At 34.5% G+C, this 25,892-nt stretch overlaps 2 protein-coding genes across 2 annotated transcripts; both read left to right on the forward strand.

Annotated features, from left to right (window-relative positions):
- Positions 1 to 766: 766 nt before the first annotated feature.
- On the forward strand, positions 767 to 3,606 carry LOC115950616. Its single transcript, XM_031067824.1, has 2 exons — positions 767 to 1,665; positions 3,153 to 3,606. Exons 1-2 carry the CDS (start codon positions 876 to 878, stop codon positions 3,251 to 3,253), a joined length of 891 nt encoding a protein of 296 aa, XP_030923684.1. The 5' UTR covers positions 767 to 875; the 3' UTR covers positions 3,254 to 3,606.
- A 4,904-nt stretch (positions 3,607 to 8,510) lies between these two features.
- LOC115994480 (kinesin-like protein KIN-12C) lies at positions 8,511 to 25,716 on the forward strand. Its single transcript, XM_031118649.1, has 35 exons — positions 8,511 to 9,303; positions 9,402 to 9,557; positions 10,477 to 10,560; positions 10,649 to 10,768; positions 10,881 to 10,994; positions 11,079 to 11,171; positions 11,265 to 11,425; positions 11,498 to 11,572; positions 12,000 to 12,087; positions 12,195 to 12,253; positions 12,337 to 12,400; positions 12,496 to 12,561; positions 12,648 to 12,815; positions 12,915 to 13,019; positions 13,315 to 13,550; positions 13,632 to 13,701; positions 13,809 to 13,862; positions 13,935 to 13,993; positions 15,778 to 15,844; positions 15,938 to 15,997; positions 17,319 to 19,284; positions 19,378 to 19,448; positions 19,614 to 20,921; positions 21,061 to 21,168; positions 21,669 to 21,832; positions 21,940 to 22,012; positions 22,133 to 22,207; positions 22,482 to 22,721; positions 22,944 to 23,042; positions 23,126 to 23,200; positions 23,278 to 23,336; positions 24,149 to 24,260; positions 24,382 to 24,492; positions 24,714 to 25,055; positions 25,415 to 25,716. The coding sequence occupies exons 1-34, from the start codon at positions 8,719 to 8,721 to the stop codon at positions 24,849 to 24,851; spliced, it is 7,083 nt and encodes a 2,360-aa protein (XP_030974509.1). The 5' UTR covers positions 8,511 to 8,718; the 3' UTR covers positions 24,852 to 25,055; positions 25,415 to 25,716.
- Positions 25,717 to 25,892: the final 176 nt, after the last annotated feature.

The raw sequence follows: 25,892 nt of genomic DNA on the forward strand, positions 1-25,892 counted from the left end.
ATAACCAAATACATCAATTGTTTGGTCAGTTTATAAAAGTTATATAGTAAAATTTACAATATTTTTAACATTTTCTCTATATATACCATTTGTGACACTATTTGATAATTTAGGCTATTTAAGTATGTACAAAGTTCATTAATTTGAAGATTCACAATGCTTAAAATCCCACTAAGAGTGCGTTTGGATACCGTTTACATGAACAGTGCAAGAGACGCTGGTTCAAAAAAAAAAAAAAAAAAAAAAAAAAAAAAAAAAAAAAACGCAGCTCAAATAATCTGAATCCAAATGCATACTAAGAGTCTGTTTGTGGTCTGCTTATTTTGCTAAAAATGAAAACTTTTTAGTGAAAGTACTGTAAATAAAAGTGAAAGTTAGCTAGAACAGTACCATGAAACTCTTAAATAGTACTAAAAAGTGCAATGAGCTAATAAATAGTAACAAAAATAAATTAAATAGTAAAATAAATTAATTTTTTAATTTGAAACCAAAAGCTAAAAGTTGAAATGGAAGAGATGGAGATCCTCTTTTCAGCCTCATGGGGACACAGAGCCTGCGAGCCTGGACTCCAACCTGTTTTGAGTTGAAAGAAATGGCAAGCTTGTCACAAGCCCCGATGAAATGCGATCAATAATGTAAAATCTGATCACTTTCTCAAATTTTCTTCTCGTGGATCCCAGCACCAGCCTGTCCAACGGTCAAAAAGTGTCTTCAATTATGGAGTAAATTCCGGAGACCTTTTTCTGTACACTCACAGTCACTCACATTGGTGCCAAAGTCACTAACCTACTCATCAGATTGAACTCGTTTTGCTCTTCTTTGTTCTACTACACTCCTACCTACATTACATGAAAATTAAATAAAATTGCATCAAAATGCAATCTACACTAACACCCTACACCCCATTCTTCAAGCTTCGAATCTTAACACTACTATTATTACAACTTCAAATCCTCCCTACTCTCTCTCTCTCCCCTTGCCGTACCTCCTGTGGCAACGTTGCTATAAAGTACCCATTTGGTCTCGACGATGGTTGCGGCGCACCACAGTTCAGGCACATGTTTAACTGCACCACTGACTTGTTCTTCACAACACCTTCTGGTGCCTACAAAGTCCAATCCATCGACTACGACAAAAAAACTATGGTAGTCTATGACCCAGCAATGTCTACATGTTCCATTCTACAACCTCACCACGACTTTCTTATGACTGACATTCAATCTGTCATAATACCTCCTTCACCAGACACCATTTTTGTACTCCTCAATTGCTCCATTGACTCTCCTGTACTTAACCATTACAAGAATCTTTGTTTCAACTTTTCGGGTCACTCTTGCGACGAGCTTTATGGTTCATGCAATGCTTTTAGATTGTTCCATTTGTTGACTAATAGTACTCCACCATGTTGTTTTACTGGTTATGATACTGTGAAGTACATGAGCATGAATATCTTGGATTGCACGCATTATACTACGGTGATTAATAGTGATAATTTGAAGGGAATAGGACCTTTGGATTGGGTATATGGGATCAAGCTTTCGTTCACTGTTGCGGAAACTGGGTGTGAAAGGTGTGCAGACTCTGGTGGCACTTGTGGGTTTGATACTGAGACCGTGGGGTTCTCCTGCCTTTGCTCAACTTCTATGAATGCTACTAGAGAATGTGGTAAGGCCTGTTGGAACTATTTGAAAGAAAAAAAAAATAGAACAATTAGTATTTTCTTAAGAATTTTTTTTTTTTTTTTTTTTTTTTTGAGAAGGTTAAGAAAAATTCTTAATTTACATAAGTTTACATTATTTTTAAATAAATGTGTACAGTATTGTACACTTTTATGCAAATGTATATAATATTATATATTTTTTGCAAATTTTATATTAATAGCACAATGTAAACATATATTGTCATTTTCTTAAATTATTATTATTATGAACAAGAATTTTTATTAAAACAAAGTTACTGATTGCACTTGCACATAACAAAGAGACCAACTACTCTAGTACTTAGTGTAAGAAAAATGTTAAAGTCACAAATTATTTTACAGTTTTTTTTTACAAATTGCTAATATGGTGAATGATTATTAGTAAATAACAAAATGATATCAGTGATGGGTCTATATTAGAACCAATAAAAATTTGTCACATCAATAGTTCGTAAAATAATTTGTAGCTATAGTATTACTCATACTCAACATTTAGGCTTCGTTTGGATTGGTGTCTGTGTCCAAGGAGCCTGCGTTTTTGGCTTTTTTTTTTTTTTTTTTTTTTTTTTTGACCAACGCCTCTTGTACTGTTCATGGGACATGAACCAAAAATTATTTTTTTATTATTTTCAGTTTTCAGCAAAATAAGCGATATCCAAACGCACACTTAGTGTTCGATTGACATTTATCAGTTTATAAGCTTACCTTTTAGTTTTTATGTACAACTTTTTAAAACCTCACATTTTATTACTTTTTCATATTTTTTCAAGGTACAATTATATTTTAATACACTTTCAACAAAAAGTAAAATAAGTTGAATATTTGGTATAACTTTTTTTTTTTTTTTTTTAGTTTTTAAAAAATGAGAGAGTTTGAAAAAATTGTCCTAAAAAATAGTGAAATTTAAAGTAGTTGTACTTGTACAAAGTAAAGTTTCAAACTACGAATTTAACCATTTTTTCTTTTATTTTGACAAACATCTTAATTCGATTAAATAACATAACACGTATTTTCACAATACTTTTTCATTCATACGTATTTTCACAACACTTAAAACAGTAACTTGCCAATTTTCCTTTGCAGCCCAAGCTAACTAGCTCCCCATCCCAAATCCAAATAGTTTTTAGGTTGTAAACTTGTACTAATTAAGTGACTAAGAGCACAAGGGTATTTAATATTTTGTTAAATAATATTTTTTATATTTTTTCTTTAAAAATAAAGTCAATATTGTGTACAATCATTAAAAAAACACATACACTTGTGTGAACTTAGTAATTTTGTATGTGCAAGGTGCAAACTAATGAATTATTGAAAAGTTTGTTTATTTTCTAGATAAATATGTATTACAGCTTGTAATTGAATATTGATTATTTCTTAATATGTGCACTTAAGACACTCATTAACAGGATTCTATTAGGAATATTCGCTAATTTATCAACACTTTGTATTTCAGCTGCAGGCAGTGTTACAGATGAGGGACACGGTCATGCTCCGATGTTATTATTCCAAGCATTTGTTTTGATTCTGGGGACATTTCTGTGCATGAATTTATAATGATGTCTCGCTGTTATTTGATTTTGATTTTTTTTTTGGTTGTGGGGAGAGAGAGTTGGGCTTGGGCGCAAACAATTTGTAATATCTTTTTGGACCTATTGAGAACATGCTTTGCTTGGGTTTTGCAATCTTTCCAAATAGCAAAGGTAGCTAGCAGAAGGGAGTTCGCATGAATTTACTATGACTTCCCTACTCGATTTGTACATTTTTATGTTGTTTCTCATACAAGGCTGGGAACTCTGTGGGAGAAACTCATCACCAAAATGTCATAAATAACTGTGTTGAAATTTGCGCTTCAGAAGTTGTCTCAATTAGAATATTTGAATCATGTAATATGATCAATCTTTATTACCATATTCAAGCAATGGAACAAAAATGGGTTTTAAGTTATAAGAAAACTTGTATTGGATTTGATGGAGAATAAAAATGAGCCATCGTCCAAAGTACTTGTCTAAGTAATGACATCATCCATAGTAATTTATCTCTATCACTTAGTAATTTTTAGCTACATTAATTCATCAGTTTTGGAATTTATCACAAAAGTCTACTACTTTAGAACTTATCACAAAAGTCTACTACTTTAGAACGTGGAAATGAATTCTCCAAAACTCGCTCTCATTCACCTCACTAAGTCCACACTTTTCTCTTGAGGAGAGTGACACAAAACAATGAGACCTACTCAAGATCCTCTATATAAAGGATTAGACTTTATCAAATCAAAGGTAAGTGAGAAATTTACCAACTCTTGCACTTTGAGAATTACATGAAGATTTTGAGAGAATTCTAACTTAACCATCAGAAGGGCCGGCCCATGGCTTAGGCAAGTTAGGCCTATGCCTCAGGCCCCACACCCCCCCCCCCCCCAAAAAAAAAAAAAAAAAATCTCCTTAGAGAAAAGGCTCCATCCACTTCCAATGATTAAAGACCCAAATTTTTATAATTTTTTTTTATATATAAATGTTGTGCATTTTTTATATTAGTGATGTTAAAGATACTACAAATTTTACTATTAACTTACAAATTGCCATGTTGCTAATAAAAAAAAAGTGGTTAAACACTCATTAGTTAGATTGATGAATTTCATCAATGAGAGTCAATGTCACATCATATTGTGAACATTTTATAGTGATTTAAGTGCATTTTTCCTTTTCATTTCTATTAGGACTCTTAATGTACGAGACCAATAGAACCCTAACCCAATTGAAACTCTAAAATGTTGCAAATGTGTTAAATTATCAATTATGGATTAATCTCCCTTAATAGTTTGAGACTTTAATTTTTATAAATTGGTATCCTACAAAAACGCACACCAAATAATATCTATCTCCCTCTCTTAAAAACAAGATATAAAATTAAAAATTAGATTTTAATTTTACTTAACTATGTATTGTTGTATATCCAAAATAAAGTGTTTTTTTAATTGTAATATATTTTTATATTTTTTTTCTTAATATTTATGGTTCAACTTTGATATTCAATTCTCTATATGAAATTGACATTAGTTTAGTCAAGTGTGAGTAAAAGAGATTTAAAATCTATGTTGTGTATCCAAGATTTAGACCCTTTTGGATATATACTACTGTAAGTTCTAAAAAAAAAAAACATTCTCCCCTCTTCCCGTGTGTATATATTAAAAATACTTAGTATTTTCAAAAAAAAAAATTATGTATTTAATGTATCAAATTAATCTAGATTTAATTAGTATTAAATAATTTTGTTTAATTAATATTTACATATTAAAAGTCTCACATAAATTTTTCACCTTAAAGCCCAAATAATATTGGGCCACCCTTGACTATCAGAGAGTCCTTGCTCGGCACCACATTGGTGTACTCCAATAATGTTTTTCCCTTCTTTCCAGGTCTTCAATCATACACCAAGTTTGAAGTATACAGCTCACTGATTTCATACTTGATACTTGAACATTACACACTTGACACTTCTACATCTAAATAAATTTTTTCTTGAACTAACCATGTCACTGCCACCCATGACCCACACGTAGCTTTTTTTCTTCCCCTATTCTGAGCAGTAGACTTTGAAGCGTTAACTCTCTAGTAAGTTAAAAGTGGTAGACTCTAACAGAATAAAGTCAATAAACAATAACGGCTAGATTTTAAACAGTAAAAGTTCATCTTATTTATAAGGACACATACAAATATACAATGGTACAGTAGTGACTAGTGACGATTCAAGAATCTAAAAATCAGATAGTCGTGATGATTCTTGTAAATTCTATGTCATAAAATTAGCCTTCACGAACTTAAGGGCTTTTTTAAAGGGTTTTTAAAAACTATTTTCGATTAGTTCAATATTTTTTTGAAAGGGGGAAAAAAAAAACAGAAAACGTCTTATAAGCATCTTAGCTCTGCATTCAGAATATATCAGTTGTGAGAATGAAACGTCCTGCATCTTATACTTCTCCTCTTTTAATTAAGTGGATCAGTAGTTCTTTGGATTATGTAAACAGTCACTTATTCAAGAGTATCATACTGAAACTACAAGTTTCATGGAACTACACTGTTATATTTCATTATTGATGACATTAATGAATTAAGATCCTTTAGAATTCTTAAAGCACTCTTTTCTAAATGATAAAAAAAAGAATTCTCAAAGTACTCCATCGTAGATTTTTTTTTAATCTTTTCTATTCATCTTGGTACTTTAAAACATGACTATCATTGTTTTGGTATTTATTTAAACATTGAAAAATACAACAAATACATTTCACTCATTTCAAAATATACATGTAAGATTTTGGAAACTCTATGATAAACCTACCCTAAAAACATCCTAATCATGTATATAGACAATTTCCATATGATGTATATAGCTTTGTGGGTTTGGCATATCTATGCTAACTAAGATCATAATGGTTTGTTACCACCATGTATTAGTTTGAGGGGGCATAGATAAGACCCATAAGGGTAATATGCACCTAGAAGATCTTTTCCAACTTCTCAATGTCAAATGACAGCCATGCCAAGATTGATTAGCCTAAATTGTGAGAAATTGTTTGGTGCACTCGAAATACTACATATTCTCATATAAATATGAATCTCATGTATGAGATATACTTACATGTGTGAAGATAGTATAGTACATCAAGTGCATTGAATAATTCACATACTTTTGGAATTTAACAAAGCTCATAGGATATTCTCTGGATTCCTTTTTAAACGATACTTAATTATTTGCAATCTTTGCACTACAACCATATGACATTTAGTTGCGAGTTACTTTGTTTAGGGCCTCAGCCTATGAATGGTAATCCTCAAAGATCTTCTCTATTTTACTTGAAATGAATAAAAGTCCATCTTTAATATCTTTTTTTCAAGCCGCTGAATACAACATTAGGGATTCTTGTGGAAGTCCATGCAATTCAGCAGAAAAAGCAAAAGATTAATGGAGCCTATTGCCTTTCATTTTAGTTAGACATTATAATAATGATCTCTTGCAAATGTTAGTGTTAAAGTAAGTTGAAACTGTCAGCTTATTTACTTTCACAAATTTTGTACTCGATGATTTGTTTTTCTTTCAGTCCGAGATTCCACTAACTTTTCTGTAAGTCCCACTTGCTCCACTCTTTAATTATCGTCAAATTGAATTGCTATTCTATACTTTCTAATCTTTATAATTGCTCTTTCCCAGTTTTGCTGGCCAAATGCGCCTGCGTTCTTTATGTATGCTGGACCCATAAGCAAACATTTGAATTCAAATCCCCCATCCTCTTTATTCCTTTTGCAAAACTCTTTCAAAATCAGTCCATAACGTTACAACTTATTAGTATTAGATTATTAGTGTTGTAATCATAGCTTACTTTGAATTCATCAATGGCCCACTATTACACTTTTTTTTTTTTTTTGAGGGGGCACTATTACACTTATGATTGAAGTAATTATTCTCATTTAACATCTTTTACTATTTTAATCTTTTTGTGACACTAATTAACGTTAAGATTTTCACCCTTGTCAGAGTGTCATGCCAGTGTAAGAAATTGCAACCACTACCACACACCATATTGTTAAAAGGGTCTTGTAAAATGCCTATTGAGTTTATAGGATAGTTTCAGTGTATCATTTGGGAAATAAGTAGATTGAAAATTGCTATGTTTTTGAGGGGAGTATACTGAAAACCAATATTAACTAGCAATATTTTTGTACATGTTGAAATTATTCATGGTATAGCAAAATCTAATCCACTAATTGAGTGGATTTCACAATTAATGAATAAAATTTTAAGAACTTCACATTAGAGTTACTCGTGGACTTGTAGATGATTTTAATCATTCTTTAATCTGAACAAGGTTCTGAAATATTAAATATTTAATTATGAGTTATAACGTACATTATTTGAAATATATATATATATATATATTAAATGAACTTGTGTTTTGTTCGATAATAATTGTTATGTATTATCATGTGTAAGATGCCAATGGATTTTTAATATAGAAATTTTATTTTGATGTAGGCTAAATTTGATATTCACATTTGTGTGTTGCATTTTATTTTTCAAAAAAGAGCTAAAAACAACCATTGTTTAACAAATGATTTAAATAATCATGAGCTTTCTAACTTAATTAGTACTTGTTAGTATTTTCAACGGAAATGTCTAAGGGTAAGGGTTCAAATTTTAAATCCCTCTTCTCCCATTGTAATTATTAGATTATAAAAATAAAATAAAAAGATTTGAATGTAACTTTAAAGGTGGGTTTCAGTTAGTCCGATAATTTTTTTTGTTGTCAAATAAGAGATTTAAGGTTTAATCTTTGCTTATGCCAAAAAAAAATTGGTATCTTTGGCTTGATAATAAAGAATAATAATTATAAAGTAGTCTTCATAAGCTAAAATTATATTGCATTTATATATATATATAACTTTAACGGTTTAATTTAACTTTATTGATTCAATGAAACCATCCTTAGAGACTTTTACGCATATTTTTTTTTCACATACCTGTAGACTAGGCAATTTTGGAGCTCACAATTTAGCTAAAAATGCTAAATATGTTAGAGGTTTATTGATGTGGATGGAGGATGTTTTTCCACACCTTTATGGTGTTCTTCTAGCTGATAATGGTTAAGTTTTTTTTTCAATAAAGTTTCTAGTATTTCTTCTTTAAAAAAATAAAAATAAAAATAAAAATAACTTTAACCTACAAAATCTGTCCAATAAAAAAAAAAAAAATCCGTCTGGGGGTCCATTCAGTATTCTCAATAGTCCAGCGGCTAACTTACAAAAAACCATCACTTTAAATTTGAAATACGAGCGGGCTTATACTATTTCTCTCGCTTATTCACTGAGCTTTCACCTTTCAACACGCTGACACTGTCCCATTCTCAATCCTCCATTTACTTCTTCTTCTTCATGGATCTAATTCGAGCTTCAATTTCAAACTCCATGCCTACTTAAAACCACTCAGCCACTCTTTTTCTTTTTAGCCAAAAATTTTCGAGCTCCAACATGTCCAAAGAACCCTCCACTTCTCGATTCGTAGCTCGAAACGTTTCGAAGAACACACACCCCGAATCAAACGAGAACGAATTCGAAACTTCGTTGAATCCGATTCACTTTCCACCTCCACGATCTCCTCTGAACACGATTCAGGATCCATCGCAATCTCAGTCCCAAAAGGATTTCCACGACTCCGATTTCGATTCTCATCACAAGCTCGAAGCGGTTCGATCAACTCGGGCTTTGGATAAGAAGCTTGAAGCTTCAGATAGAGTCGGAAATGCGAGTCACAGTTACGTGACTCCTAGGGTTTCGGCTCGGACCGGAACGAAGTCACAGTCGGAGCCGAACTCAACGCAGAGTACTCCGGCGAAGAGCGTCTCGAGGCCTTCGATTGGTGGAGCTAACGGAGCTTGTAATTTGAGCAGCAGAGCTTGGAATTTGTACAATGGAGGTAGAGCAGGGAGTTCCTCTAGGGTTTCTAGAAGGGTTTCAATTTCAAACACTTCGGTTTCTAATTATGAATTTCCAGTGGAAGTTCAACATTTCGAGCTCGTTCAAGACCCCTCGTTTTGGACAGATCACAATGTACAGGTTTGTGAAATGAATTCTGAACTAAATTCTATGTGTTGTAGAGGTTGGTGTGGATGTGATTGTGATTGTGATTGTGATGTGTGGTTTGTTGGATTCAGGTGCTGATACGAATTCGACCATTGAGTGCTATGGAGAGAGTTTCACAAGGTTTCGGTCAGTGCTTAAGGCAAGAGAGTGCGCAGACTTTGGTGTGGCTTGGTCATCCTGAAACCAGATTTACCTTTGATCACATAGCGTGCGAGACCATATCACAGGTGCTCTTACAATCCAGGTTTATATATAGAATTGTAAAATCTATGTTTAAATGCTAAAGGAATACTATATATATTGTGGACGCTTAGGTTCTTCAATTGAATTCAAGTGCATGGTTGTATTGATCAATGCAGTAAAAACAATGTCATCTTTTTAAAAGATAGTTATATTCAACCATGTGGTTCGTTGGTCAATGCTACCACGTGGTTGAATTTAATTGAAGAGCTTAAGGCACAACACTTAAGAAAAAAGTTTAGTTAGACAAAAAATTTCATGACTTTCACAATTGATGAGGTGGCATGTTATGATTGATACATAATAAAGTGGTGTTAGTGGTTCCGGGTCCATATGAAAGTGATGTTGTCTTAATCACAACTTGTCACCTTAGTGAGTTGTTAGAAAATTGTGCATAATGTTGTGTCACTAGGAATACGCAAAACCAGAGGGTTCCATGCCTGTGGTTCTGTACAAAATCATGGTCCACAGTATCTATAGTTTTCCTATAGTATTCTAACAATATAGGTATTGTTTGAAAATTTATCTGTTTGCTTGTGTGTATAATGTATTTTAAAGGGAAAGTATTTTAATTCTTTGGTGTGAAGTTGTTTTGGGTTCCAGAAATATTAACTGAAGTTTGTACCAATGTATGAAGTGGAAAGGAAGCTGTTTAGTTCTTCGGCTTTATTTTGTTTTGGATTTCTAAAATATGGCAAATTGGGCTCAACTTAGCTGTAGTTGTATTAAGATCAATCAAGTAGAGGATATTGTTTGTTTTGTTTCTTTTTCCTATATCAGATAGACTTGAGCTTCATATTTTTTATTCGTTAGTTTCTTTTCCTTTATTTTCTTAGCAACTAAAAGGAACATGAGTGAAAGTTTATTTGGATGCTTATGTGCTGTCTGGCATGAATTTTGGTGTAGGAAAACCTGTTTGTGGTTGCTGGACTGCCCATGGTGGAGAATTGCATGTCTGGTTATAATAGCTGCATGTTTGCATATGGTCAGGTATGTGATGATGGGTTTTCCTGATTGTTTGTGTTGTTATCAACTTATCATAGAACAAGATGTTGAAGCTCGCAGTGTTTTTCTGCAGACAGGAAGTGGCAAAACATATACCATGATGGGTGAGATATATGAGATGGAGGGAAATCTCAATGAAGATTGCGGGATAACTCCACGCATTTTTGAATATTTATTTTCTAGAATTAGAGAGGTGCGATATTCACATTTCTACTGTTTTTCATGATTTGACCATTCATGCTTGTTTAATGTGGATTATGGTGTTCTTTTAGTTATGGTATAATATCTAACTAGAACTCATTTAGGAAGAAGAAAGCAGAAGGGATGAAAAGCTGAAGTATAGCTGCAAATGTTCCTTTCTAGAGATATATAATGAGCAGATAACAGATCTTTTGGAGCCTTCATCAACTAATCTGCAAGTAATGTATATCTGTCCACATGTTTGATGTTTTTCATTACATTTTCATTCAATGGGCATTATCAAACTCATTCTCCTGTTACAGCTCAGAGAAGACTTGAAAAAAGGGGTATATGTTGAAAACCTCACAGAGCATAATGTGAGGACTGTTAATGATGTTGTCAAACTTCTGTTACAGGTGGGAATTTCTGGTGAAATTTGTTGCTTAAATGTTGTTATTCTATCACATTTTATGTCACAAACGTGATTGGCATAATTATATCAAATACAGGGTGCTGCAAACAGGAAAATGGCAGCGACTCATATGAACAGTGAGAGCAGCCGCTCCCACAGTGTTTTTACCTGTATTATTGAAAGCTGCTGGGAGAAAGATTCCATGACTCACTTCAGATTTGCAAGGTTAAATTTAGTAGATCTAGCTGGTTCTGAAAGGTAACTACATTCCACAACAGTTCTACCATTGTTTTTTTCTACAAAGCTACGCTGACTTGCTTACTGATTCAGGCAGAAATGCTCTGGTGCAGAGGGAGATCGTTTGAAAGAAGCAGCAAATATAAACAAATCTTTGTCAACTCTTGGGTAACTAACTGAAAAAACAAGTGTCTCAGTTGATTTGCTCTAAATACATTGCAGTGTCTTGCAATAATTTCTTTCCATTGTCACATGCAGCACCTTTATAGTATACATAGTCTTTTGGAGTGTGTTGCTAAGCATTTTTATCTGAAATGCCTGCCTTGGAAATTAATTTATTGATTTGTGCTGTAATTTATTTGGTGGGGGACATTGGCCTTCAACTTTGTAAGAAATGCTAGATAGTGCTGAATATAATCTTTGAGCTGGCCAGTCAATAGCTTTCCGGGATGAATCTCTGCAAACAAAACCTTTCTTGTGATTGATCAAATTAAGATATATGCTGAATCTAGTCTTAAGAAGTCTTTAATGCTAATGTGTAAGAGTTTCATTCTATAATTGGTTAACCTGAATTATTTTTGTTCTGTACTTTTAGCTTGGTGATAATGTCTTTAGTGGATTTAGCGCACGGGAAGCATAGACATGTTCCCTACAGAGATTCAAGGCTCACATTTCTACTTCAGGTTAAGCTCTAAAACTGAAAATGAACCTACTAATTATGTGTACTCTTTTATCTTGCTAGTTGCTACCTTATATTAGAAGCTCATATTGTCTACAACTGTGAATGCAGGATTCTCTGGGAGGAAACTCAAAAACAACAATTATTGCAAATGTCAGCCCATCTATTTGGTATGTTTCCTTCCTTGAACTCAGTGTATTCTTTTTATCTGTAGTATTTTTTTTTCTTAACAAAACTTTTGCTTTCCTTGCAGCTCTGCAAATGAAACACTAAGCACTCTGAAGTTTGCCCAGCGTGCCAAGCTTATTCAGAACAATGTACTTAATTTAAATGCAATTACATCTGTGTACTGTTTCCAATGAAGTTTAGGAATATTTGAGTTTTGAATTTACTGTTTTTCATCCTTTTCTAGGCTAAAGTGAATGAAGATGCTTCAGGTGATGTAACAGCACTGCAGCGGCAAATCCAACAGTTAAAGGTATGGATAATAGTTGCAGATTTGTGAGAGTTTTATCTTGGCCGTTCACTATTTAGTAGAACTGAGGCATTTCTAAACTCAAACAGGGCCAGTTATCCATTCTGATGAAGCATAATAACCTTACAAGGTCTATGTCAAGATGTATTCCACCTTTTGAAGAATCTGGATTGAATGACCTGTCTGAGGAATATGACTCTTTAGGAGAAAGAAATCCAACTGATAATCATAAGATATATAGTCTTCAAAGCAAAAAGGTAATGTTGATGTATACATTATAGTTAGCTCTCTCTCTCTCTCTCTCTTAAGATTTGTATTATATAAGTATGGGCGGCTGTCTTAAATCTATCTAGCAGATGAGATGCATGGAAGCTACTTTAGTTGGTGCTCTGAGGAGAGAAAAAATGGCAGAGACTGCAGTTCGAAAGTTAGAGGCTGAAATTGAACAAGTCAACCACTTGGTATATCTGTTATATTCAGCAGTCCTACATTTTCCTATTTCTGAAAAATATGGGACATGATTAGATGATTCGTGTCCGTTTGAGAACATCTTACTTAGCTTTTTGCTGAAAGTATGCTAAAGTATACTTGTATTTTGAAAAAGCGAGAAAAAATGAGGTTATAAAAAGCTGTACATAAAAGTTAAAAAGCAAAAAGTTGGCTTATAATCTATTCCCAAACACACAATATTTCTCAGGTTTGTCACATGCTTAATCTCATGGACAATTATGTAAATTATTGTGGCATATTTTGTAGGCTTGCCAAAGGGAAGAGGATGCTCAACATACTAAAATGATGCTAAGGTTTCGCGAGGAGAAAATTAAACAACTTGAGTTGCTTGTGCATGGAAAGCTGTCTTTTGACACATATCTCGAGGAAGAAAATAAGGCTTTACTAGAAGAGATTCAGTTGCTTCGTGCAAGGACTGATAGGAATCCAGAATTGACCCGATTTGCGCTGGAGAATATCAGACTTCAAGAGCAACTCCAACTGTAATTTTGTAGTGCATTATATTATTCTCTCCATCTCTTTTTTGGATGCTGAGGACTCACCTTGTAGCTTTCACATGTCAGGTTCCAAAAATTTTATGAACAAGGAGAGCGAGAAACATTGCTAGCTGAAGTTTCAGAATTACGTAATAAGGTCTATGAAGATCTTTTCATTCCCTTTTCTTCTATTCTTCTTTCTTACAATAGCAAAAACCCTTTGTTGATCCTTTAATAACTGTCTTTACCATTTTCAATGTGCAGCTTCTTGAAGCGCTAGAAGGAAAGCTTACATCCTCAGTAAGAAACGATAATCAGGTTGACACGGACTTTTGAATTAATCATATAGAATTTATTATGTTTCTTAATATTTGTGCTTTTCAACTGCAGAATAATTGTACTATAAAGGAGTTGGAAGATTGCAGGAATACAAATTTCAAACTGATCAGGTACTTAAATAAATATACTTCATTTTAGGCATATTCCAATCAGTGATTGGAGCAAAAACATTCTCCAGGGGGTTTGGAAATTGGGGGTACCACTAAAATTGGGTAGCAATGCCCCAAAATACCAAAGCTAAGGCCTACATGAAAATATCACTAAACAAGTGTATCTACAGCTCTAACAAATTAATATGACTAAAGACATGATGTATGAACATATGATTTATGATCATGAAATTGCAACTAACCATAAAAAAAAAAAAAATCTAAGATGATAATCACCATAAATTAAAATAACATGTGGAAACTAATCTATTTCCAACGCATGTTTTTGTTTTTTTTTGGGTACTATCAAAGCATGATAATAAGGAACCAAACATATTATATAAAACTATAAAAGCACTAATTAACTAACAAGGAATGAAAAATACATGCATGCACTTTTTTGATTTCTAAGCAATTGGCGAACTCAGGGTGGAATGTCTCTCTTTCTCGCTCCTATGACAGTCTTTTGATCTTGAATCATTTTCTTGAAACCTCCACCTGTTATATACCTTCTCTTGAAGATGGTTGCTTGTTGATAGATCTTCGTTCCAATGGCAGTGTTGATTGATGCAAACTCCCAAAAAACTAATTGAATTGGATCTTTATTGCTGATTCCTATGGATGCTAGGGTGATTTGTGTGCTGTGGAAAGGTGTGTGATGAACAATATGCAGAAAATAAAGAAAATTTATGGCTTCGGGTGATGGGCAGGTAGGTAATCTAGGATCCGGGGATTCTCTAAACTACAATAAGTGAAAACTAGGACCCCTTCTCAGTTGGGATACCTCTCCTATTTACAGAGAGGAGTATTTTAATTCATTTTACAGCTCAAAAATTGTAGAATTGGTAGTATTATCTCATATTTTCTCTCACAAAAATCAGAAAAAAGAAAATCATATAGAAATTAAAAAAAAAATTGCAAATCTGGAACTATAGTGCCAATTGGCACTAAGGTTCAATAGATTGGCTCTCTTGTAGTTACCAGTGTCAACTGTTTGATGATTGGTAAAAAGTCCCATTTTCAATAAGTATGACCACATGGTTTGGTCATGTTCAAAGGAGAGCAACTAATGCACTAGTAAAAGAGAGTGAGTTGATTCAAGTTGAGGTAACCAAAAAAAGTAGGGGAAGACCAAAAAGAACTTTAGAAGTAGTAAAAAAGGACACATCAATAATTAAGGAAGTAACAAAGACAAAGAGTATGACTTTTGATAGAATAGAATGGAAGAAAAGAATAAATGTGGCCGACTCTTATTAATCTCTTGAGGATTCATAGCTTACCCCAAAATATTTGGGAATAAGGCTTTGTTGTTGTTGTTTTATAACCAGTGATTTGAACACAAAATAAGACCATTCATAATAATAGGATCATTCATACAAAAAACAAAAGATCTAACACTGTTTTGAACACACAAAAAGACCAATTTACTATTAATTGTACTATGACCACTTAAAATATGGATTTTAGGGTCAAGTAATTCCACTTATGTAAAATTACCATTTTACCCATAGTGCTAAAAAAGGTGTAAATTTAAAAAAAAATAATAATATAAGGGTTGCAAAATGGGGTGTCTACACATGGCCCTTACACTGGGCTTAAACAAATTAGGATATTGATGTAGTTTACATGGACAACTTAGTGCGCTGATCATCTGGACATTTGGTTCCATTAATTACTTTTTTCATCTTCCTGATAGCAATTTGAGCAGTTGTGAAGGTCTAATATTTTTTGGCTTATATCTGTAGGGAAGTAGATGACTTACGAACAGAACTTAGAAAGTATTTGAACTGTAGTCAAGCTACTACTGATTCTGTAAGTATAGCTGATGAGTTATAGAAAGAAGGGTTGTTGAGGTTGCTTAACCTTTGTATTTTGGTGATTTATTTTCTTTTGCACTTTTTGCAGGTAACAGATTCTTTCTCTAAGGATCATGAGGAATTTATGCAGACAGATAATTATTCATTGGTGAGAAATTATACCAACTTGTTTTCAGTGAGATGTTCAATTAATTTTTAAAGATTGCCACAAGCAGAAACTGGTAACTTTTGGAAAAATACATGATCTTTGCTGTTGCATTTTCTGTGCATGTACAGTTTCATACTATTTACATAGCATCACATTGCCTTAGCAATCTTTGGCAAATCAATCACGTGAAATCTATGGCTTTCTTTCTTTCTTTTTTTTGGTCGTGTTGACAAGAGAAGATTCATAGCCCAAGGAGACAATTCTGCGCATGCCTGACCACAAATGTTCTATCTTCCTGACAATAATTATTCTTTTATGTCTTAAACTAAAAAAAATGATCTCCTGAAAATGCCATGTATAAGTTTCCCGGATGTTTTGACAGAATAATTTTTTTTTTTTTTTGTTCACTTCTCAGAAGATATTTTTACAAGCTAGAAAGCATGCTAGTTTGGGATGTATTAAAGGGAGGGACTTACATGGATGACATGATCTTTGCTGTTGCATTTTCTGTGCATGTACAGTTTCATACTGTTTACATAGCATCACATTGCCTTAGCACTCTTTGGCAAATGAATCACGTGAAATCTATGGCTTTCTTTCTTTCTTTTTTTTGGCCGTGTTGACAAGAGAAGATTCATAGCCCAAGGAGACAATTCTGCGCATGCCTGACCACAAATGTTCTATCTTCCTGACAATAATTATTCTTTTATGTCTTAAACTAAAAAAAATGATCTCCTGAAAATGCCATGTATAAGTTTCCCGGATGTTTTGACAGAATAAATTTTTTTTTTGTTCACTTCTCAGAAGATATTTTTACAAGCTAGAAAGCATGCTAGTTTGGGATGTATTAAAGGGAGGGACTTACATGGATGACATGATCTTTGCTGTTGCATTTTCTGTGCATGTACAGTTTCATACTGTTTACATAGCATCACATTGCCTTAGCACTCTTTGGAAAATGAATCACGTGAAATCTATGGCTTTCTTTTTTCTTTTTTTTTTTGGTCGTGTTGACAAGAGAAGATTCATAGCCCAAGGAGACAATTCTGCGCATGCCTGACCACAAATGTTCTATCTTCCTGACAATAATTATTCTTTTATGTCTTAAACTAAAAAAAATGATCTCCTGAAAATGCGATGTATAAGTTTCCTGGATGTTTTGACAGAATAAATTTTTTTTTTTGTTCACTTCTCAGAAGATATTTTTACAAGCTAGAAAGCATGCTAGTTTGGGATGTATTAAAGGGAGGGACTTACATGGTTGACATGTTTCAATTCTTTCTTCTTTGTTGTAGTTTATGATTAATCACCACATTTACAGGAAGAAAACATATCCATCCAAAGTGACTCCATAGATGATACAGCATCTTATACCCAGACAGATGATGGGGCTTTACAAAATAGGATTTACCAGAATGCAGCAACACAGCCTGATTATACTCAAAAGGAGTTGAATGATGCTAGATTGTTGATTAAAGCAATGGAGTCTGAGCAGGTCCATCTAATTACTGAGCTGCAGCATACACAGGAGGAGAATCAAAGACTTATGGAAATGGTAATCAACAAGGACAAGGTAGACAAACAATCTGTACCAGAACTTCAAAGTCATTTCCTGACATCAGGTAATTTAGAAATATGCAACATGGGCTCGCTGATGGAGGGAAATGAAGACATTGACAGAATGGCCCTGCAAGCCAAGTTGGACAAAATTGCTAGGGACCTTGAGGAGGTCAGATCACTTAATAATCAATATCAAGAGGATCAGGCATTCCAGTTGTCTAAGCAGCATGAAATTGAACAAGTCTGTGAACAGGTTGAGATGGAGACTAGCAGAACAATTCTTCACTTGCAGGAAGATGTTGCTGCTCTACAGTTGGAACTACATCAAAGGTTATGTTTCATGACTCAAGAAAATACAAGACTAAGAAACACAATAGCAGCTAAAGAGGAGGAAATCAAGGCACTTTGTATGGAGTGGGAAAGGGCAACCTTGGAACTAACAAGCTTCCTTGTGGATGGTTCTAAATCCCTCAAAGATGCCTCTGGTCAGATAGAAGGTATTGCAAGTTCATTTCCCCAGGCTAGTTGTTGCATTAGTGAACATGTAGAGAGGGCTGCCAGGGTTTGCATGGAGAAGGAAGAAAGTATTCTACTCTTAGAAAAAAGCTTGGAAGATGCACAAAGAATGGTTGTTGAAATGGAGCTGAAGTTAAATTCCTTGAAGGAAGCAACAATGGCTTTAAATGAATTCCAGCAACTGGATACTGATGAGAGCACTGAACAGGAAATCCATTCAAGCATTCTGTTAAATAAGAACACCAGCATGGTAAAGATGCAAGAAAGAAAGTACAAAATCAAGAAGGATCATGTTACTGAAGCAGAAAAATCTGCTAGTGCTGCTTTGCTTCATGGTCAGAGAAATGACATTGAGAAAGATATTACAATATCAAATTTGGCTAATCCCACTGATGTGGGCAATCATAAGCTTTCAGGGATGAAGGTTGACACTAATGTTTTAGCACTGGAGGAGGTTAAGGATCAACTGAAGTTGGCCAGATTAGGAGTATTGGAGTCTGAGAATGCTATTTGTGAATTTTATACTGATCTAGAAATGCATATAGCTACCCTTCAAATTGATGTCTGTGAAGTTTCTACTGCATACAGCGAGTCAGTTAAAGACTTGGTGAAAGAGATTCATGAGATGAGGAAGATATATATGGAATTGAGAGAGAATCATAAAAATTCTCAGTTTTGCAGAGTTGAATCACTCTCAATGAAACCAGATAAATATCTGAAGTTTGAGAAACAGGATGACATGCTGAATCAGATAAGGGATAAACTTACTGAAACAAATGATGTACTGAACCTTATTAAAGATTGCGTCAAAAAAAAAGAAAATGTGTTTGAGTGTATCTCAGTGGATGAAGATTTGATAGAAGCAGAAGCATGGAGTGCTGATTGTTCTGTCTCTGGCTCAGAGTTTTCAACTGAAAGTGTTGCTTCAGGAATCCAATTGGATGACATCTTATACACCTGCCACTCTAGGGTGTCTGCAGGGATAAATATGACAGACCTGAGTGTTGACAGAGGCTCAGCAGTTCAGTATGATGATCAAGAATCTGAAAAGTCAAAGAAGCTACCAAAGTCTTCAAATGTTCAGAATGACGCAACACGATTCTGCCTGAGAAAGGAATTAGAGTTGGCATTCTGTGCTTTTAGTAAACTATACGTTCAGTTAGCCACACTACTCAGTGAGTCAGATGTTGGAGATTGTTCTATCCGACAAGGTACACTTTTCCTTGAACCACTTGAATTTGTACATATTTTATTAGAAATAAACATTTTGGAAGGGACTTAACTAAACTCCTGATGGATGGCAGAGTTGATACATGTTCCATATATTAAGTTGGGAATGGAGAAAGCTGAAGCAGGTCGCTATAATACAAGGGAGGTACAGATCAATTTCTAACTGCTACTTTATGAAATTATTTGCATAAATAAGATCAAAGTAGATGTTTCAAGGGCCAATAACAAAATTTTTGTTACTCACATTCATCAAACTTTCATTGGTAAGATCATTGACCTCTTACTCGGTGCAATGTTTCTTGACGTGCAGGTAGTTGCTGATGAGAAAATTAACAATTCTAGTAGCTTCTTAACCAAATTTGAGGAAGCCCGTGCTACAATGAGAGAAGCTGATTTGATGTTAAATGCTTTGCTGAAGGCAAATGAGAGTGCAAACCAATTGGCTGGCGTGTGGAAGCAAGCTGGTGAGGAGCTGATGGTAGAGAGAGCAAGCTTGATTGAAGAAGTTGCACAACTTAAGTCATCAATACGTTTGAAAGAAGGAGAGAACGAATTACTGAAGGATCAAATCAGTTATGGTTTGGCAGAGATGACAAACTCATTTTCTTTGCTTGAAGAGTGTTTTTCGCAAATGCAAAAGACTGTGGATGAGAGGTTCAACATGATGTATTCTGATGCCTTATCTATGGGACAGGAGATGCTGTACTTAGTTAGAAACTCCAGTTCATCGCTAGAAGATATTTGCACTAAGATAATGGAGAAAGAACTAACTTTGTTTGTGCTGTACCAGTGCCATGTAGGGGACTTTGTCAGCAAACTCCCACATTTTAATGCACATCGTGGTTTGTATCCATTCAAACATCAAGAATGCTGTCCAGCAAGAAATCTGCAAACTATTTGCTCTAGTGATAAGGATGACATTGCCAGTGAGAGAATCATGGATCAAAGAGATGGAAGTGAAATAGTCAGGAAGTTGGAAGAGGAAGAACTGGGATTATCTGATGACAATCTCATTTATGAGAACTTGGCACTAAAAGAAGAATTGAAACGGAAAAAAGTTTTATTAGAAGGTTTGCTTTTTGATTTTACATTGTTGCAGGAATCAGCCTCCACTACAATGGATATCAAAGATGAAACTGAAAAGCTAATATTTTCTTTAAGTCAAGTTCGACATGAGCTAGAGATGAAAACTAGTCAGCTTGATGAGTTGCTGGTTGAATATAGGAAACTTGAAGGTCATCTAGCTGATACTGAAAAGGCTTTGTTTATATCAAATTCTGATCTTGAGCAGGCTAAAGAAATGATAGGCAGTTTTTCAGATCAAAATGCTGAGTTGAAGGTGCTTTTAAAAGATTTCTATTTGAAAAAATCTGAAACCGAAGAGCTATTGGATGAACAAAAGCAGGTGGTCAAAGGTTTGGAAAAAGAAATTCTTCATTTAACTTCTTCAGCTGAACAAAAATCAATCTCTTTGGTTAAAGGCGTTGAAGATGATTTGAGGAGGGTTATTAGTGAAAGAGACCAACTTTATGAAGAAGTCCAATCGTTGAATGATAAGCTTGAGATGGCTTATGCATTTGCTGATGAAAAGGAAGCTATTGCTGTTGAAGCTCGCCAGGTTTGTGTTTAGTGACTTCTCTCTCTCTCTCTATATATATATATCGCTCTTTCTCTCTCTCACACTCTTTTTAAAATTTATTTATTAAGAATATGCATGTGGATTTTCTCTTGGGTTGATCTGGAATTTAATTTTGTAGGAGTCAGAGGCAAGTAAAGTATATGCTGAACAAAAGGAAGAGGAAGTTAAGATTTTAGAACATTCTGTTGAGGAGCTCGAGTGTACCATAAATGTATTGGAGAAAAAGGTTTGTTCCAATGCATTATTTTCTTTTCATCTAATGTGTAAATGCTATTCCTCTATGTTTAATGTGGTCTATTTGGAGGGAATCCATGCTAGATAGTTTGATGGGATTTAAGCATCTTAGCTTCATTTGAAACTCTTCTTTTTTAGATCTTTGTTTGAGCGGTTGAGGGATATTGGGGATTGTTGTTCTTCATTTTTAGAGTTCCTAAATATTTGTGTTTTTGCTCTTAATTTGTTGCATTGTTTACTTCCCATGTACTCAGGTTCGTCCATTTTCTTTATTAAAAAAAAAAAAAAAAGTCTTATTATCTATCCCAGAGCTTTGATGAACAGCTATTAAAAGTTGTATTAGAAGTACATTTGGCTGCATACAAACTGGCATAGTCTCAGTTGTGTACGTCACTTACGATATATGTGTGTGTGCGCACTTTTGGCTGTCTTGGCTACTGATTTCTAGTAATATTTTCTTATGCAACTGGTGTGGAATGTTTCCCCCCTTAGGTATATGAAATGGATGAGGAGGTGGAAAGGCATCGATTGATCAGAGATTCGCTGGAACTGGAACTCCAAGCTTTGAGACAGAGATTGGCATCTGTTGAGAACTTCACCGAGAATGTGGATTCAGGAAACAGTAATGTTGAACACACTGAAGAGCATATATCTAGGTCAGTAATGCTGCTTTCTTCCTTGATTTGGAATATTTCTTATTTGCGTTTACTTTCCCTTGGATTGAAAGAAAGAAAATATTCTGATGTAGACAGCTGTATTGTAGGTTACTAGAAATTCATGAGGCACAGAAAAGGATAAAACTTCTTGAAGAGGAAAAAGGAGACCGGGACAAAGAGGTGCTTTTCTAACTTGCTAGTATTTTTAATTGTCACTAGAAGTCTTTTGAATTGTAGAACACACTATATTACATCATCTGCTTTCTCTGCTCTAACACTGAGATTTTGACTATTGTGAAGATCAAACAATACAAAGAGTACATCGCTGAACTTGTATTGCATGCTGAAGCCCAGGCATCCCAGTACCAACAAAAGGTACTATACTGGACACTCGCACTAAATTTAAAATAGCATGGAATCGGTTTGATTTATATCCTTGGGTATATATCTTAGGATTCCAAAGTTAATCGCCCTGTGCCAATATCTCGTATACTTGTTAGTCAGAAAACAGCCATTTTCCAATTACTGACATCCTTGAGCATATATCTTAGTGTTTAAATTAGATGTTGACTTTCAATAATCTGTTCATCGTAAATGAACGTTTTACATGTTTATCTTGACTTACTATCTCTATGCACAAATTCTACAGTACAAGACTCTGGAGGCCATGGTTCATGAAGTAAAAACTGATATGTCATGTTCAACATCAATTGCTGCAACAATAGATAAAAGTGAGAGAAACACAACTAGGACAAGGGGCTCCAGCTCACCATTCAGATGCATTTCAAATTTGGTTCAGCAGATGAATTTGGAAAAGGATCAGGAATTGTCAGTGGCCAGGCTTCGTATAGAGGAGTTAGAGGCATTGGTGGCAAGTCGGCAGAAAGAGGTTTGATAATCTTTCTCCTTTCTATAGATTTGTTAACACCACCGCAATAACCTGCTGGTATTGGCAGGGCCATTTTCTTGGGTGTTTTTATTCTATTTAGCAATTCATCCTTATAACAAAGATTCTCTTTCACACTCTCACCCCTGTAGTGCACATAACCATATCATGCATTTATATATGTTCCCTTTAAAAGAGTGTTAATTATATCTATGCTGGAAGCAGATATGCATGCTGAATACAAGGCTGGCTGCAGCAGAAAGCATGACACATGATGTCATTCGGGATTTACTTGGTGTGAAATTGGACATGACTAACTATGCAGTAAGTTTTAGTCTTGTATTTTGAAGTGTGAATGTTAATAGCTGCATTTCTCATTTGTTTGCTTTCTGTTTGGTGCATTGTAGAACTTAATAGACCAGTGTCAGGTTCAAAAGTTAGTGGAGGAGGCTCATCAGCAAACAGAAGAATTCCTGGCAAAGGTGGTTATAGGAAAAACCTTTGATTTATCACTCATTTGGTTTAGTCGTAGTCCTAATATATGTGCTCATTGTGTTAGGAGCAAGAAAATCTCAATTTGAGAAAGCAGATTAATGATCTACTTGAGGAAAGAGAGAGGTTAGACTCTGAAAGTCCACTTGTATATAATTGTATTACATATGCTGCCTATAATATCAAAATGGGAATCCAGAAGCAGATTATCTAATAACTCAAAGTTCATCTTAGAGAAAAAAAAGGTCAATGGCAAGGAATTATGTTTGATCTAACTCCATATTTATAAAACCTTGTCACTTACTAGTGCACCCTTTTGGGTTGGTTAAAGTTTTGAATTAATTGTCAAAGGAAACCGTGCCGGGTCTGTGACTATCAACTGGAATCTCCCATGTTTTTATGAAGGGTGATATAAATGATCTAGTCATGTCATATAATGGCCAGTGCAATGTTTAGCTTTAATTATCTTTTGCCCATTTCTAAATCGTCGTTTTACTAGTTCTTTCCCTTCGTGCTATATACTTGGTATATGTTACAGGAACTTGGTAGACATGTCTCTAGGCAATAGATTACTCTTGTCGTCAAAGGCATGCTTATATATGCTACCAATTACCTAAGAGTAAGATATTTCCATGGAGCATTGCCTGTCAGACATGAGTAAAGACGAAGCTAAGGGTGCATTTCATACTGACACCTCTCTGGACACGTATCATAGTGACACCTGTGTTTGGCACAATTGTGTTACTTTACTCCTTTGAGGTGTCTATGAAACACAACTGATGTTAATAGTCCCTAGGGTTTACAATTGTTGCTCTTATCATTTTAGACTTCCTACGTGACACCAAAGCTGACATTTTTCTTTTCAGTAGAAAGTCTAATGATTTCATGATCTTGCACCTTCTTCTTAGTTGGTTTCAATGTATGTCTTGTTGCTGTAGTTGCATATCGGAGATAAATAAGAAAGAAGCAGATATATTTACTTTCCAGCTGAATGTAGAGCAACTCCAAGAGCGGGATCAATTGCTCTCTGCACAGAATGAGATGTTAAAGGTAGGATAATTACTGTAAACCACTTAACTTGTAACCTTGAATTGATAGATTTAGCTGATAGTTTAGTTTCTGTAGATGAAGTTTATGATTATCCCATTCTTTCTGCTACTTTATTTTGTAGATGGACAAGAACAATCTTAAGAGGAGGGTATCAGAACTGGATGAGATGGTAAAATCACTTCTTGAAGCACCTAGTATGCAACAGCAAACTCAACTGTCAAAGAGCCACCGTGTAAGATTATCTGTTAATGACGGTTTGTTTATTTGTTTATTTTTTTGATAATTCAATTGTTACAACATCTGAGAAAATGGAGATTTGAACTTTGGTTTTCCTTGTAAAGGAGACTGGTTAATACATTAAAGTTGTTAAACTCTTGGCCATCTTTCCGACCATTTTCACCATAACGGACTAACAACTAATGCATTGAAGTTTTTTTTTTTAAAATCTTACAGGACAACAGCTCATTGAAACCGGGTGATGGTGATTTCACTAAAAGGCTGGCTCATTCTGAAAAGCTTCTTTCTCATGTAAATGATGAAATTGCTCAGTATCGCCGGTCCAGTGGACATGGAATTAGAAACAAAAGATAGGCGATTCATATAACCCCAGTTGCTAATGTAATTACGTCTTTTTATCTTCATTTGGTACATTCAATCAATCTCAGGAACTCATGATGTTGACCAGTACGCACAGGGCTTGTGTGGACGGCCATAGAACAGGTGCGTAGACTGATATACATTGTCTACCAAAGGAAGGTGGTATCTTAGACCTGGCCCGGTTTGATTGATTGAAAGGTAATAACTGTACGATAATGCATAATCTTCATGGAAGCAGCTTACTGCCCCTAATTATCTTTGATCATTACACACTTCTTCATTTGATAACTTTGGTTTTTTGTTCTTTGGTATATAAAATTCACCATCCCTGCAAGTTAGGTTTACAAACTAAAAAAGAAAAAAAACGTAAAATGAAAGAATCCAATCGATCCAACCTTGGACTGGATGCTCCGTTGCTTTTTATCTGTAAAATTTCATAATTTATCTGATGTAAAATGAAAATCCATTCTCAAGATAACCGGAATAAAATATCAACACTGCACGCTGAGCAGGTTACAAAATATATATCTTCCTTTAATAGTTCCATTTCTGTGCAGATAATCAGTGAGCAGTACATTTCCATGCGAACTAGAAGGCAGGCTCTCAACGTTTAAGTTGTAAATGTTATTTCCTCTTTTTAATTTAATTTTTGGATGAGTGAATTGGATTAATTTGGTGGTTCTTTTCATCGTAAGTGTGATTTGCGAGTCCATTGTTGATTATCCTAACTAGGACGGGGGGAAAGTATGTGCTCTTCAATTGAAACTCTTGATTTTCTACTATACACGCCATTGAATGTAAATATTATAATCTTTGTATTTGAATATTTAAAGCCTGGCAACAAAGTTTCAACTGTTTACCACCTCCAAATGACCTGTAATGTTGTGTGTGATAGAGGATTCAAATTTCTGAATTAGAAGATTAAGCGAGTTGGCAGCAAGCAACCAGATTATCTTTCTCAAGCCTTCACCCTTTCAAAAACAACAAATGCAGAATATGAATGCATTTAGCTCAACAAACGCCAACAGCTTCCAG

This window comes from Quercus lobata, chromosome 6, assembly GCF_001633185.2.
Source record: "Quercus lobata isolate SW786 chromosome 6, ValleyOak3.0 Primary Assembly, whole genome shotgun sequence".
NCBI classification, from domain to species: domain Eukaryota; kingdom Viridiplantae; phylum Streptophyta; class Magnoliopsida; order Fagales; family Fagaceae; genus Quercus; species Quercus lobata.

Coding starts and splice junctions, on each gene's coding strand:
- LOC115994480 (XM_031118649.1), top strand. CDS start 8,719: ATGTCCAAAGAACCCTCCACTTCTCGATTCGTAGCTCGAAACGTTTCG. Junction 11,172..11,264: donor TTGTCAAACTTCTGTTACAG/GTGGGAATTTCT, acceptor TATCAAATACAG/GGTGCTGCAAACAGGAAAAT. Junction 12,088..12,194: donor GGCTCACATTTCTACTTCAG/GTTAAGCTCTAA, acceptor CTGTGAATGCAG/GATTCTCTGGGAGGAAACTC.
- LOC115950616 (XM_031067824.1), top strand. CDS start 876: ATGCAATCTACACTAACACCCTACACCCCATTCTTCAAGCTTCGAATC. Junction 1,666..3,152: donor GAATGCTACTAGAGAATGTG/GTAAGGCCTGTT, acceptor TTTGTATTTCAG/CTGCAGGCAGTGTTACAGAT.